The 16,271-nt window shown below is 39.5% G+C and overlaps 1 protein-coding gene across 1 annotated transcript; it reads left to right on the forward strand.

Annotated features, from left to right (window-relative positions):
* The first annotated feature begins 94 nt into the window (after positions 1–94).
* Positions 95–13,237, forward strand: MTERF3 (mitochondrial transcription termination factor 3). Its single transcript, XM_010185199.1, has 7 exons — positions 95–425; positions 2,535–2,687; positions 3,680–3,869; positions 7,051–7,198; positions 8,437–8,508; positions 11,291–11,452; positions 12,979–13,237. Exons 1-7 carry the CDS (start codon positions 95–97, stop codon positions 13,171–13,173), a joined length of 1,251 nt encoding a protein of 416 aa, XP_010183501.1. The 3' UTR covers positions 13,174–13,237.
* The last annotated feature ends 3,034 nt before the right edge of the window (positions 13,238–16,271 follow it).

Here is a 16,271-nt window from a genome sequence, read left to right on the forward strand (position 1 = left end):
CAGTCCTGCGGGCGGGTGGGGGTGGGGGGAAGCAGCGCCTGTTTTACCTCAGCCCTTTCTCTCCTCGCAGGATGCTGTGTAGCTGAGGTGGAAGATGGCCCTGTGGGCTCGGCAGGCCTGTCGCTGGCCTTGCCTCTTGCAAACGGCCCGCGCTGCTGAATTTCCTCGGAGGCTGAGAGGCTGCAGCAGCACGGGACGGGCATGTCGTGGGTTCGCCCCTCTGGCTTTGTTGCCCTCTAGAAATGACTTTATTGCATGGAGGTTGCAGGCATACAGGCATGTATCTGTAGGAAGCTGTTATCCATCCGACAGTGCCAAGGATGGATCTTTTTCGTCTCTTGGAGGTAACTTGCCTTCACCAGTAAATCAGGAACAAGCAAAAGCAGAGACATTACCTGATCTGAATCCAAAAATACTGTATGAAGGTAAGAGGCCTTAGGGATAGGTGCCATTTATCTCAAATCTCCAAATCACGTTTTCACGGTTTTTTGTCTGTTTCTCTAAAATATTTATCTGAAGTTCCTGACTTTCACTTGTTTCTACCAGTACAGTTAATGCAGAAGTCCTGTGGCCACTCTAGTATACAAAGAATACCTTAAAGCCAAGATAAAGATACAATGTTTTGGCTAGAAATGTCAATCTGGAGCTGCTGTTCAAAGAGCTTTTTTTTTTTCCGCAACTATACCTGCAGCAGCTGAGCATCTATTTAACTTTCCCTCATAGTCGTGCTGGTACAAAACAAAGGCTTTTGTTTACAGCTGGCACAACCCAGCTGTTTGAATGGTCAGGGATGGACAACAGGAGGCAGCAGAGTGTGAACCTGATTCAGTGCTGCCCTGATAAGAAATGCTCCTCAAACTGTTTTCTGAGGAAAGGAGATAGATGCAAGGTTGCCTGGGTGTTGTTACCCAGAGGAAATTGCCTCATTTTTCTCTGCTTTTATATCTTAAGTGAGAATAAAAATAATACTACTCTCTGAAAATAATTCTGGTGTACTGAGGGAACTTGCCCTGGGTTACTAAGCAATCTTGTATGTTCAGATTCAGCCAACTTGGATCCTGCAGAGCTTATTTTTGGGGTGGCTCAGAGCTGCGACTGAGACCTGTGTGTTTGTGCAGCTGGTTCTAGAAACTGCTGCACCAGAAATTACAGATCAGCCAGCTGGTATATGTCTGCACCTGCGGTGCAGTTTATCTATGTGCCAGATTTTTATCTGCCAGCGGACATACTGTTGTGCGTATGTGTGTAGAGCATTTTGCCCTGTTAGCAGTATATACAATGGAATAAATGTAATCGCTACCTTTTTTAAAAATATTTTTTTGTAACTTGAGGTATGTTTCCTGATAAGAAGTTTAAAGAACTTAAAGTGGCAAAAAAAAGGGCATCTGTGTTTCCAAAATGGACCTTGGTCTATATTGGTTTGGTCCTCAACAAGTTGAAAGCAAATACTTGATATCCATGTAGATTCCTAGAGAGTTCTTATTACTGTTTAAGGCATAAACGTTGTGAGAAACTTTTTATTGTGTTTTTGTTTCTGAGGCTTTGAGAAAAAGAAGTGGCAAGACCTTCAACAGCTATTGAGCTAGTCCGTGCAACTCTTCCTGAAACATTAGGATCATCCTACTTATTTTGGAACCTATCTTGATAGTTCTGGTGTGGCTTTGTTTTCTTGACATGGAAGAATGTTACCCTGGTCTCTAGGAAGTCATTGTGCAAAGGCACAGGGCACAGAAAATCCCCATCCTGAAGAGTTTGTTATTAGGGCTGTTGATCAGAAATCAGTTTGATAATCAGAGTGAATGCTAGCAGCCAACCTGCAAAACATTAATCTTGATCTAGATGCTGTGAGATCTTGTTGATGGAAAAATAGGTCATCTTGGAGAAATATTTTTCTCAAAAAGACACTGACCTCTGTGACTTGGAACACTTAAAGGGAAACAAGCATATTGATGTTCACTTTGAAACTTTAATGAGCAGGAGATAAGAGCTTGATTTCTTCAGCAGTGAGGTGGTGGCAGTCAGCAGGCATTTGGTAATGAATAAGACGTGATAGTTTGGTTGGAATTGGCTGTGAAATATCTTGAAAGTTATAACAAACTGCAGTTCAGGCATCAGATTCAGAAGAGGCACAGAGTAGTGGGCTTGTCAGGTTATGAAAAATAATTTTGCAGTAGCCTTTGATCTGGATAACATCAGGCAAAGATGTATTTGTGAAGACATGAAAGAAGATTCTTTTTCAAGAAGGTGATGTGATCTGCTGTCTGCAGTGATCAAGGCAGCAGACTGAAGGCAGGCTTGGTGGGTACTATGCTTAGATTTGACCACATGAGCAAGAGTTGATGAGCAGTGACAAGGAAATAGAACAGAGACAAAAACTGGGAGTCTCTGTTTTCAAGTAATAATAGATTGGCTGTTCAGCTCATGCAGAGTGTTCTTGCATTGTGAAATGGATTTTAAGAGATCTGTATAGTGTTTGGTGGGAGCAGTTTTGTCTTTCACAAAATACATTTGGATCTTCTATATTTGTTTCTTAGACTGGGATGACATCCCACCTTCATCTGCTTTGGCGGAGATTTCTGAGGAAGAAGCCATACAGATCATTGCAGAACCGATTCTTCCCCTGAAGTCTTCCACACTCCGCGATTACGTTGATCACTCAGAAACCCTGGCGAAACTTGTCCACCTAGGTATGTGTGATTTATTTTTTTTCTTTTTTTAATGTAGTTTACCGATGTCTGGAGCTTTGGAGATTATATAATTTGTGTTTTGATCTTCTTGGCTGCCTTGTAAACTTGAAAACAGGAACAGTGACCAATGGCTAAAAGCAGCAGAATGTTATCCAGGGTAGATGGAAAAAGAGAGGGAACTGCATGACTTGCTAGCAATGCCATATTACTTGAAGACAGAGCTTGCAAGTTTTAGTCTCTTAGTGCTGTGGGTGCTAGAAGGAGGCATTTCCCACAGCTTCCAGAGATGGGAAGCACTTTGTGTAGCTTGCTTGGTCTTTCTTCTTTTGGGCTGGTTAAGGATGCTTTAATTTGCTGCAAAAGAAATTGCACCTCTCTGTCCTTGGAAGGAAGGGAGGAAGGAAGGAGAGTGGTTACTGTGCAGAGCCTTAGAAGTGGGGCACAGTAAAAAAGCACCTGGACTGTGCAAGGATAGCTGAATTCAAGGTTGCTGACTACCTGCTTGTTTCCCAAAAGTGCCAGAAACACTAGAAGGAGCCTGGAGAAATAAATATTTGAGAGGAGGAGATATGGGCCCATGTAGTAGCAAATTGCTCTTTGTGAGCCCGTATCCAAAGGCACTTCACTGCAAAATTGTCCCCTTCCCTTGTACAGTGGAGTTGGGAACTCCTTGCACAGATACTTCTGTGCAACAAGAGTAGGTCTCTGCAAGTGACACATGCTAGTGTACTTGATTCCATGCATGCAAGATTCACTGCAAATGTCTTCCTTCGAAAAATAAATTCAGCAAAAGCATCTAAAATGACTGCTTGTTTTATCTGGAATCTTTCTATAATATGAAAGGTGTGATCTTGCTGTGTTGAGCAACTAAAGTATCCCAAGTTAGTGCAAAAAAGGAGTAGTCTTATAAATTCTAGCATGCTTTCCTGAAACGTTTACAGGAAGTAGAGTCTGTGTTTAATTAAAACAATTTCTAATTTTGTTTGTTATAGGAGTTGACTTATCACAAGTGGAGAAACGTCAAAAGGCAGGTCAACTCCTACTGACACTGGACTTTGAAAAAGATATGAGAAAAATACTTCTGTTTCTTAAGGATGTGGGTGTAGAAGACAATCAGCTGGGACCATTCCTGACCAAAAATCCATACATCCTTGCTGAAGATCTGGAAGCTTTAGAAACCAGGTAAGCCTTTCAAATAGCAGCAGGGTGTTTAGCCCCTTGGCTTGAAGATCTGTTTTCCCAGTTGGCTTAACCGTGTCTAAACCTGTGTTGCTGCTGCTTCCTTTCTCATTCAGTTCCTGGCTCTGTGTTCCTGTGCCCTTCTCATCAGTCAGCATTATCGTGGTGGTATTGTAAGTCGAGTCAACACACTGATCCACCTGAAACCTGACCATTAAGAAATTTTACTGCTCGTCTCTCTCTGCCACAGAAGCAGCATCTTGCACCGTAGGCCACTTGCTTTACCTATGTTAGCTTAGATTCCAAAGTGTTTAGTCCCTGAGGCTTTACCTAAATTTACAGAATATTAACCTCTTCAGTCATGCTTTGAAGCTCTCTTCTAGATGATATGTCTAGCCATACCTTGTGCATTCTACAGTAAAAGAAGCAGATGAGGTCTCTTCTGTGTTTACATCTAACAGCAGCAGCAGGTTTTTGGTGACTTTTTTTCCGTTGTTCAGTTCAAATTGAGCACAAGACTATAATGAACTAATTTTTTTGTGTGTTCACACTTGTATGGCCCTACACTGTTCCTCAGTCCATAAAATGGTCTTTTAACCTTAAAATTACTTCAGGCAGGCTTGCATTAATTCAGCAGTTGTTTTACAGAACAACTCGTGTGTGTATGTGTGCAGCTTTTAATAAAAGGTCTTAGTATTTAAAAATTCAAGAAAAGAAAGTCTGTCTGCCTTGCTCTTGTACATAATAGCTGTCCAAGACAGAAATCTGAAAATATGGAATTTTTGAAACAGGCATATGAGTAGACTCATGTCTAACATAGACCTGACTTTTCTTCTTTTTTAATCCATCCTCCTGTTCAGTAAGTGGCCTTTCAGAAACAATACCCAAAAAGAACCTGTGTAATTTTTCAGCAGTAGTTTTGAGTCTAGATGTCAGTTGCTTTAACTCTTCTGAAGAGAGTATTTTTTGCTATGATAAGCATTCTGACTCTCCTGTGAAGCCAGATTTGCTTTTCAGTGACTGTCCTGTGGCACTGCCTGGTTAGTGAAGTAAGGGCTGAACAGGACAATCCAATTTATTTATTTTTTGCAGCTTTTTTTTTCAGTAAGTTTATCTCTGGCACTTGGTGAATGCTTTCCTGCAAGCTTTGAAGTAAGTGTACTGGGGAGGGTATATGGCAGGCTGTGAAGTTAATGTGTCTTGGATAGCTGTCTTTTGAAAGCTGAGTATCACCTTCACATAAACATTTCAGTGCAGATGGACACGGTCTTGGTTACATCACTCTGGAATGTTTTATTGCTATGTATTCCACGTTGCCAAGAAACAAAACACAAGTTTCAATAGATTTGGCATTTGACTTCAGATAAACACTGTAAAAGTCAAAACATTCCATAATTCATAACAATTCTGACAGTTGCAAATCAGTGTTTGTACTGCAGCTGCACCAGATGCTTTGTTTTATGGTATTGTTAATGATGACTTAAAACTGTTAACATGTTACACAGAACTGCTGACCCCTGTAGTAGAATGAGGGCTAACCTTGGTGCCAACATTAAAAAATTTATCTCAAACCTTGGTCAGGTTGGATGACTGCTGCTTTAATATACCAGTTTCTAGAGGCAGGTTATTACAATCATACTATCCCTCTTTTCAGCTTCTTGCCTTTCCAGGATGTGAAGAATTGCTTCAGGTGTGAATCTTAATGACTTGCTAACAGAAAACAAGTGGAGGGGAGTCTGTTCAACCAAATGGTTTTATTTTTAATCTGCCCATTTAGCTATGTTTCTAGGATGCTTAGCAGTTGTGCCCTTGAAAAATTGAATGGAAGAAGTGTAGCATAGCCAAGCTGCAGCATTCAAAACATAATGGTATAATTTTTGAAGGGCCAGTTGTGTATTACTGTGTTGTGCATTCCTCCCCCTCTGAACTGCTCCTTGTCTTTGAGGCTCCTGTAGCCAGTTCCATCAGTGTTACCTGGAGCCTAGGCTGCTACCTTCTGCCTGCTTAATTGGGAATTGGTCCTTCAGAGCTTGTTCTTAGATCCTCTGTGTAGAGGTTTTCAGCTTGTAATGACTTCATTTTTGAGGGTTTGTGGAAAGAGGGAGGTTGTAGTGACTGAAGGTATTTTTATTTTTTTTCTCTTCACAAGACATGATTTAAAGCACAGCCCATCTTTGCTGAATATCTGCTTCTGCAGAATTTTCTGCAATCTATTTAGTGTCTTAATTACTGTCAGATAAATTCAGTTCTTGAATGCTCTAAGTTCATCTGACAGGAAATACTTCTGTATGTGCTTATCTATAACCAAAGGGAACCTCTTCAAATTGTAGGGTTTTTTGGTTTTTGTTTTGTGGTTTTGTTTTTGTAAATGGTGGCACATGAGCTAATCATGTCTCTTTATTATGCGTGCTGTATTTTCCCCCATTCCTTTTTCTGGGAGCTATGGTAATAATCTACTGCATGTAATACTTGAAATGGGATTTCACTTTCACTGAATTCAACAAAGTTTGGAAAAAATTTTTGAGTTGGAAAGAAAGCAAGTGCTGTTAAACATAAAAACTTTAGTCAGCTCCTGCTCCTTACGAAACATCTGGTTGTCAGAAACTAAGTCCTTGGACAACTGATTGAAAGTAAGGACCTATTGTAGCAAAAGTAACATCAGATGATTTAGAAATGTCTTTTTGGACAATGTCTCCACAGATAGCTTTGTTGTACGATACTTCTACTGCAGTGCTATTGGCAAAACAGGGATGTATGAGGTATAGTACTCTGTTCTTTCAGCAGTAGAAATGGAATTCATTAAAATAGCAAAAAGCTGTATATATCTTCTTGTCCATACCCTATGATCTATTAATGTGTTTGCAATCTAGGAGACAGGCTGGTAGTTAAACATAGGTTAACATAGATATCTGCTTAAGTACAGCTGGAAGGAATTAAAATCTGTCTTCAGTATTGACATTCTGCTCTGAAGTTTATTTTACTTCTAATTAATTGGAAGGGATAGTATTTTGCTTTTATGATAACTGCAGATTTCCTCCTAATTATTTTTGGCAGGGTTGCATGTTAATGCTAGAACATCTGTCCGTTTATAAGATATCACTGAGGAATTTAAGCAAGTACTGAATAAATGGAGGCAATAAAATTTTCATCACTGGATTTTATTTTGTTTTTGTTCTCTTTCTAGAGTGGCTTACCTAAAATCAAAAAAATTTGGAAAGCCAGAAATTGCTCATATGGTCTCAAGAGCTCCGTATTTGCTGTTGTTTTCAGTGGAAAGGCTGGATAACAGACTGGGTTTCTTCAAAAATGAACTTGGTCTCAGCGTAAAGAAGGTAAAGACTATACACTGAAGTCTTTAGGTACTTTGTAAGTGACAACTGTAAGACCTTGGAACATGAATACTTAGTGTTTGGAGGTTATCCACAAACATTAGTGACATTACTGATGGTAACACAGAGGGTTACAGGAGGATAGCATGATTTTAACTGTCTATAGAAGTAATACGGACATCTGACATTCAAAGATCCTAAAGTACAGTTCTTGAAGATGATCTGCTGCAGGTTACTGTCAAACAAGCATGTGTGTGTTCCGTTTTATTATCTGAGGCGGGTCAGAGGACTGAATCCATTGCTGAAACAGCAAGCAGCTTTTTTAACTTCTAGAAAACTAATTGGCTCTCTTAATCTCTTCAAGATACTGTAACATACTTACCTCACTGGTGAAAAACAGTCTGATCTGTTAATATCATACCAAACTAAATGTCAAATCATATGCTCAGCTCACCAAGAATAACCCCCAAGTTTGCTCATGAGAGTGCTTTCACATTATGTGCTTAGCAGGTATTTAGCACCATGCTTCAGGACCTTCAGAGGAGGTTTCCTGGAATAAATGGGCAGTGTTAGTTGTTTTCTGTAGTAGCTGGGGATTGCAATAAATATCACGTTGCAAGTGGAATCTGGTGTTCTTTCATTGGTTGCTGTTTGCTGAACAGTCATAGCTGTCTCAGTGCCTGTTCCTGGCCCTTACATGCTTGAGGTAAGAGATCTCTCTGGATAAGGGTTGAGTCACTGCCTTGTACTTGTGGCAGATTACAAGTAATCACATGGCTTAGGGGATGTGGAGTAATTTCTTGTATTGCCATAATATGGTCTAACCAGATCCTGAGGTAGACAAATTCCACTGCTGTTGAAAAATCCTTTTATAGCCTCTATCAGGTAGTGTTATGTTTACTTTTTTAAAAAAGGTGGGAAGAAACAACTTGAGCACTGAGAAAGATTGGGCACTTGAGCATGCTTTGTACTTTTGGGGTATATTTTTACCCCCTCTTCCTGTCTGTTTTACAACAGCTACGTTATTTTTTGTTTTCCAAGCAAAGATATTTGAATAACTTTTTGCATCTTAATATATTGCTGCTTCCTGAAAATTCATCTTTGGTGCAGAGATAAAATGAAGTGCAAGTGAAAGTGCATCCCTTTTCCATTTGGGGAAAAAAAGATCTTTCTTTCATAGATGGATTCACAAACAAACTTTCAGTAATAATCTTTCCTCTATGTGTTTTCCCTAATTTTAGACAAAGGATCTGGTCATTCGTCTTCCAAGGCTACTGACTGGCAAATTAGAGCCTGTAAAAGAAAATCTTCAGGTGAGCTTATTAGTAGATATTAAAAGTGTATGGTGTATCCACATAGTTTGAGTTGACAGAAATTCCTGGAGGAGAATCCCACACAGGAAAAATTTAATGAAATCATTTTAATGGATATAAAATAACTGAGCATTTTGTTAAACCATTTCTTTTCCTCCATGGCTTGCAAGCTTACAGCATATGTGGAGCAGTATTTTATTCTGTCGTCTTCTCTGATGTAGGTTAGAAACTTCATCTGGGTCCCTTCCTGCCAAAAGTTGCTATCTGATGACATGAGTTGTTACACATTTCTTTACAAGGAGTGAAAAATAGGGCCTGCTTGTTCCTTTTTTTTGCCCCTTAATTATTAATTTTTTTTGCTAACTTGGATTGTCCATGAGGATTTAGGAGCAAGAAATGTGCAGCTGATTATTTTCCTTTTGGCAGGTACCTAGTCTGCCAAAATGTGTATTTGACACCTATTGTCTGATAGCAGATGGTCATTATTAACAACTGTTGGGTAAATAACTTCAAACCCTCTGGGACTCCTTTTCTCTTTGAAAATGTAACTATGTATTGGTTTAATTATTGTGCTGTAAAGCTATCTAGGCCAAACAGCATGATGTAGTGTAACAGTTTGAGAAACCTCATTATCCTATAATGCATAAGTATGAATTAAAATATATACTTTTCAGACAGACTCACTGCTCTGAAACTATTAAACACTGGGAATCTTGCAATCTGAAATGTGTGTGGTAAGGGAGGAGACTGAAAAGTAGCAGATTGTTCCAATTAATAGTGCTTTCTTTTTAATGAACGTTGTTTCCACAGGCTAAGAATTCAGTGTATTGCAATGAATGTGTTTTAAGATCCTCATTTCTATGCAACTATCTTGTCTATCTACGAAAAAGTGTATGGTGTGGCATCCTTATTTTTAACATGTTCTAGAGAGAGAGGAAGGATTTGTAGGTCCTTACTATTAGAATCTACTGATACTGATAAGTTCCAGCCTTTCAGGAAGCTGGATGTCTGGGTTCAGACCTGTATGTCCTAAGCTGGGGGGCGCAGGCAGGACTCAAAGTGGAACCATACAACACCAGCAGCTCAGAATTGATCTGGTGGTATCCCTCATTCTGAGTGGGCTGTTATTTAGAAACAACTGCTGTAGCTGATACTGGTTGTCAAATGATACCAATCATGGACTAAAGGAGCTGAAGGATGGCTTACTCCACCCTCTGAAGGTTTCATCAAGCACAATTAGAGATTCACTGATAGGGTAAAACAAGAAAGCTTGTGTTACCACTGCCTGCTGTAGGAATCGGAGAGAGTATGTTGAATACTGCTGAGGCTTACACAGTAAGGATATTTGCATCTGTGGTCTAGAGAGTTACTGAATATTAAATACGTATGCTGTCAAACTGAGTACAGTCAAAGCAACTTACACTTGAGCTCACTGTTGACATGAAGAGAGAGCTGTTCCGTTTCACTATGTAAAAAAAGCTCAAGATTCTTGACCCAATTACCTCTACAGCAGGGCCAGCTTTACACCCCAGCTGTTTAACATTGGGTCTTACTCTTGGTTGTATCTTAATGCAGCAAGTTACCCCTGCCAACTCACATCCATGGAAGACACCATGCAAATGGTGCAAACACATGTCTTCATATTTGAATGCTGTCTTAGTTGATCAGTATTTCTTGTTGTACACACAAATTTGTAAAGCAGATAAAGAACCACGAGTTGAAAGACCAGATTATAGGCACCTCAAGAAACAATTATCTGGAAGTCCTAAGGTAGCTTCAAAACCCAGATTCTTAGCCCCTCCCTTTGTATTTGCCAGGCAGTTTTGGAAAAGAGCTGGAGTCTTGGCACATCAAAGTGGAAAACCAAAAAGCACCACCTTTTTGCCAACTGAAGAAGTACCTGAGTTGGATTTGAAAGGCTGGTTATGTTCACTGGCAAGCACACCCACTTCATGACTGAAAACAAGCTCCTTGTAAATGTCACTGGAGGATAGAAGAAATGGCTGGGTTACCAGACACTCTTGTATGCTGAATTCCTTTCTCAGCAACTCAATGAACTGCTTGCCATTCTGCACTTTGGGAGGAATGCTTATGATTTTATTGAAAAAATGTGTTTTGTTTTCCTTTTGGGAAACCATAACTGAAGTCAAGGCAGTCTGAAAAAGACATCTTACTTTTAGTCAAAAAACAACTGTAAAAAAAAATTTGAATACACTGTGCATATTCTACACATTATCTTTCAGGTTCAACAGACTTCAGTTGAAGACCACAGGACTGAAGTTATGCTCCCTAATATAAAAATAGAACTTGGCTACATTATCAAAAGAAATAGCACATTAACAAAAGTAGTCACTAGCTATTTGACTGCTGTGTTTTACAGATCTCAACAGCTCCACAACTAGAAACTCAGTCTCTTCTGACAGCTTGTTTTAGAAACTGATAAAAGACTCTTGGGGGAGAATTTTTATGCTTGTTACTGCCATGCATACTAAGACACAACTTTGCTTGTTTGCATCTCAGACAAGCTGAAAAATACATAGCATTTACAGAAGTCATATTTACTTCAGAAATACTCTATAAACAAGTTACACTTTAATCTAGAATTATAAATAATTTGCACTGTCTGACTTGAGGAGAACTGGAGTGGCAGATATTGTGGGATGCATTCTTGTTGCTGTGACAGAGTTGAAGAATTTTGCATTAGTTTATTTCAGTGGCATGCTAAAATAAGAGAAGGTTGCTGTAGCTGACTTTTGAAGATAAAATTGTTCTTTTTTTTCAGGTTTGTCAGATTGAACTTGGTTTTCAACGCAATGAAATTCAACAGATTGTGTTCAAAACCCCCAAGATTTTAACTGCAAGTAAAAAGAGACTCAGACAGACATTTGACTATTTACACAACATAATGGGCATTCCTCACCACATGCTTACTCGCTTTCCTCAGGTGAGTTGTTAATCTGGGAGTAAATTGAAGGTGCTCTTTGCACAGCTGTTTCACTAGTTTAGTGCTGAAAGCAGAGCCTCACTGTATGGAGGACACATGGGGCTTTTACTCTTGATTGAGATAACTTTAAATAAATCGATAAACTGCTGAGCAATTCAGCAAACATTGAGGATTCCAGTGTGGAAGTACCCTTCTTCTCCCCCCTGGCACATGTGACACCAGCACCCCCACCATCCCCAGTCTTGTGAATTTTTAAGTCTTGAACAGAAGTAGTTGTGATTCTCCCCCTCTGCTCTCGTGAGACCCCACCTGGAGTACTGTGTTCAGCAAAAGAGTTCCAGGATATGGCTAGTGTAGCTCAGGCTGTATATGGTTTGGCCATTAACTTTTACATTCACAAATGCATACTTGTCCACATCTGTTCATGCTTCTAGGCTGAATGACAGTAATGCTGAAAATAAAGAGTCATACAGGTTTTTTTGTCAAATCCTCTCAAGTCTTACAGCTGCTGTTGTAACCATCCTTCCTGTCAGCTAGCTCCATAAACCATGGCTAAGGTTTTTTTTCCTGTCTTCTGACTTCCTCTTAAAATACAAGGAAGATAGAGGAGGGACAGTAGTTTTGCTTTCTGTCTTAGTTCAAATTAATTTGCATTCTCATGAAATCCTTCCTTCAGTAGTGTAGTCAGTCCTTTTTAGTAAAAACTGCTCACTTTCATTGCTATAGCATTCCTTTTTTCACAATTATCTCCTCTAAAGCAGTGTCTCTCTTTAGTTGTACTGCTCAGAAATGCAGTTAAGACTCTGCTTTTAAGACTTTTTAATTGTGCATCTCTTTTCTTTCCAGCTTCTTTCTTTGACTTCAGATTTATACTGACTTCTGTCATGTTTCCCTTACCATTGTTCTCACCTTTGGCTGTCTACAATTCTTTGTGTGACAAATACCTTCCAAGCCAGGCACTTATGTGCAGCAGAAGACAAGTGGTTGTTTTAAACCACTCCACTGTGCCTTTTGGCTGTGCTATGACAGGAGGTGCAGCCATTCATCTTTTCTGTTGCCACTGCAATTCACTCATTTGTATCATGCAATGTGGTCGCCTGTTCATTTCTTTCTTATAACAATGCTCATCTGAATATGACTGTATACATAAATGCTTCTGATAATATAAAGAAAATGCTTAGGTATTCTTGTTCTGTTTCTGAATATCTCCTTTTCACTTTCTTGGCTGTGATTACATAAAACTAATATAGTTATCATATATAAATAAAAATCCTAACATTCTTGAGAATTTCTCTCCAATTTCCCTTGTGTGTGTACCTCAGCATATTGTACTGAAATCTGCATTTGGAATTTAGATAATTTATATATAAATATAACCTACCTGGTGTTTGACATAAATGAGAATGAAAGATGCAGATTTTTTTTTTCTTCCTAGATCTTCAGTTTGTCTAAAAAATGCCCTTATTTTAGATTCATCAGTCTCTGAAATTTAGACAACCTAAAAGATTCTTCCCTTTCTTTCTTAGGTTTTCAACTCAAAGCTATTACGAATCAAAGAGAGACATACATTTCTCGCATTCTTGGGAAGAGCCCAGTATGACCCAGCACAGCCCAGCTATATCTCTCTGGACCAGCTAGTATCCTTGCCTGATGAGGTGTTTTGTACAGAGATTGCAAAAGCTTCTATACAGGACTTTGAAAAATTCTTGAAAACACTTTAATTAGTAACACATGTAAAAAAGAAATAGAATGAAGTTATTAAATAAACATATTGTATTAAACTACTCTTTATGGTCTCTTAATTACTGGCTTAAGAAGTTATTGCTTATGAAACTTTTGTAGGATTTAAAGGCTCACAGTAATATTCTTTATGGTGACTTAAAAATTTATTTCAGAAGGATTAAGTGAATGTATGCTGCTTGCTACTGATGCAATCCTTGTAATTAATTGCTAACTTAATTCAGAATGAATGATGCAGCACATTAACAGAAAAGTAAATTTAAGTGGATTATTTTTTTTTTTTTACTTTCAATAATTTCAGAGTCTGGGGAGATGGAAAAACTGACTCGTGACTTATTCCCTGTCTCCCCCTGTCCCTCCCTCCCAAAAGTTAGAATAACAAGCTAATGGAGTAGAGCAGGTGATATGTCTGCTTTTAGTTAAGAGCTAACGATGCTGTTATTTTCCTTGTATGGTAGAAAGAAGTACACCTTTACATATGTGAAGCCCCTCATACAAAAGGGCAACAGATTACTAAGGTGTTTCTTTGTGAAGCAGGCTGCTGAAATTAATATCCTAAAAGCGAGCAGTGAAATTTGGTTTGATGTATCAAAGAAAATCGGCAAACTGAATCCAGGCAAATTACAAAAAGAAAATCAGCTCCTCCTAGATTTCAAGGGCATGTATAGTTTTATTTTAAGTCACTTTTCCCCTTGTTGAGAAGGGAAAGTGGTTTTCTCCCACCCCAATGAGATCTGTATGGCTTTAGTATACAAGTAACTGTAGGAAAAAGAGGCTGTAGTATATTCTTGGTTGACAGAGTTATCTTCCTTGGTTATAACAAGTGATGTTAATGCTAACATTAGGAATTGTGGGAGTATTAAAAGTACTTAATCCTATCAGTAAACAAATTGCATTAATAGGGAATTATCAAATGCTTCAGTGTATTTGGACAAAGTGAAGAAACTGACTACACCCAAATGCAAAAATTTATTGTTTATAAGTGTCCGTTCTTTTAGTTAAAACAGTTCAGGAAACTGAAATCTGGATGTTTTCATATGGATTTAAGCTTATTTAATGAAAAAGTCTCATTGTTCAAAAAGGTTAGTGTTGGAGCTTAAAATAACTTTGAGTCACAGAAGTGTAAGAGCCTGATTTTGTATGCATAGAGCAGAATACAGTTCTAAAGGTTAAGTTCCCCTAATAGGTGGAAAATACAGTAATGTTTAAGAGACATTTAAAGAACAGTGTAGTGATCTCTGGATCACAACTTGGGTCTCTTGTCCAAAACAAATATTCAGAACTTGAATTACAACACCCAAGAAAAGGAGCGTTGTCAGAACAAGCAGGGTGCAAAATTATTTACTGGAGCGTCTTCACTTGAAACACAGTAAAAAGCCACATTTGTTGCCTACAATATATATCTGAGATACACTCTTTTGTTCTCATGTTTCCCACTCTGGGCCTGGGAAGATCACTTGAAAAGCTCTGTTGAGCAGACTGTTGGTGGAGATGTATAACACTTCATCTAAAGTGGTGGCTGACACCACTAAACACTTCACCCTGTTCCCTCTTTCCAAGTAAAAATATCCAACTCTAATTCAATATGCTTACTTGATTTTGCCTGTATTAAATGCTAGTAAGATAAAATCTTCAAACTAGTAAAAATTTAATATTAATAGAAATAATGTGGGTTCATAATGCCAAAGTAGAGTTTGCTTTTGAAGGCTTACTCTGCTGTATTTGTCACGATCTGTATTACCATGTGACAAACCATTGTAATATAAATTATATTACAGAATGTGTATTATATTTTGCATGTCTCAAACTTTGAGAATTTAATTTTTTATATTATTAAATGTAAAAATGATTGCTGCCAAAGCTAAACCAATTTGTTTGAAATGTTAAATACGTGAGCCTATGCCAAAATAGCTTCCCATAAATACCATGAAGAAAGGAAGCAAATGATTTTATGGGAGTGCTGAAGGGAAGGGGGAGAGAGGATAGAAGAACTTTTTGAAGATCATGCCAAATACTTTGGCTTTAGGATGAAAAAAAATATTTAGAAGAAATGTTTGGCCTAGTATTACCAGACCTATTGTAATCTGCTGTTCTTGGTAAGGGCTAGCAGGCTTGGCTTGAGCACACTGATTAATTGTGCTTGGTGGGCACAATATGGCAAAGACCCTTAGTGGTCTGCTGACACGCACTCTGAGCTGTGCTGTTTGCCTGCCTGTCACATTCAGCCGCATGTTTTTCTGACTGAAATTGCCTACTATAGCAAAATTTCTATAATAATACTATGTATTTATTTATTTAAAAATGTAGTGGTCTGTGAAGGAGTTGCCTGGGAGAGACAATTGTCTGTGCCTCAGAAAATAGAGCTGTTCACCTGGCAGCTGCCATACCTGTACAGAGAGAGGTTCCTGCATCTGTCTTTGACTGCCTCAGTACTTTGCAAACAAATTTTTAGCAAATACCTTCCTTCACCCCTCAGTTTGCTGATATAGGTCTGCCAGTTCAGCTGCCATGACTGATGGCTGGATTACCGTAAATTGAAGCCAGTGGTTGGTTGCTCACACGCACTCTGCAGTCTCCGAGTGATAGCCCTGGCCAGGCAGGCTTGCTGGTGGGAACGAGAGCACCACCACCAGTGAAGGCAGTGGCTGGGACTACGGTAGCAAAATACCCATTTTTCAGTCGCTGGCAGTTCGCTGAGGCGCTGCAGTGTGTGCGCCGTGAGGCGGCTGGACCATGTTCTGAACAAGCATTAATTAACCTAGGCGAAACTACCGATTCTCCAATATTGGTCTTCACTGTGGCCACCTCGGCCTCATCAAAAAGAGCCCGGTGTCTGCGCCCGCCCACGGCGCCCCGCGGCCGTTACAACGAGCCCCCGCGCCAGAAAGCGGCCTACCGGGAGGCTGAAGCAGGGACAGGCCACCGCGGCGGAGATCGAGGGGCGGTCTCCGTCCTTATGGGATGTTCGCCACTCGCCTATGTAAAGCAACGGGCGCTCCAGCGTTACCGGCACAAGGCTGGGCTGCTCCGGCGGGGCGCATGCGCCAGCGCTGAGGCAGTATTGGCGCGTTCGCCCCCG

Source organism: Mesitornis unicolor, unplaced genomic scaffold, assembly GCF_000695765.1.
Source record: "Mesitornis unicolor isolate BGI_N332 unplaced genomic scaffold, ASM69576v1 scaffold28265, whole genome shotgun sequence".
Taxonomy (NCBI): domain Eukaryota; kingdom Metazoa; phylum Chordata; class Aves; order Mesitornithiformes; family Mesitornithidae; genus Mesitornis; species Mesitornis unicolor.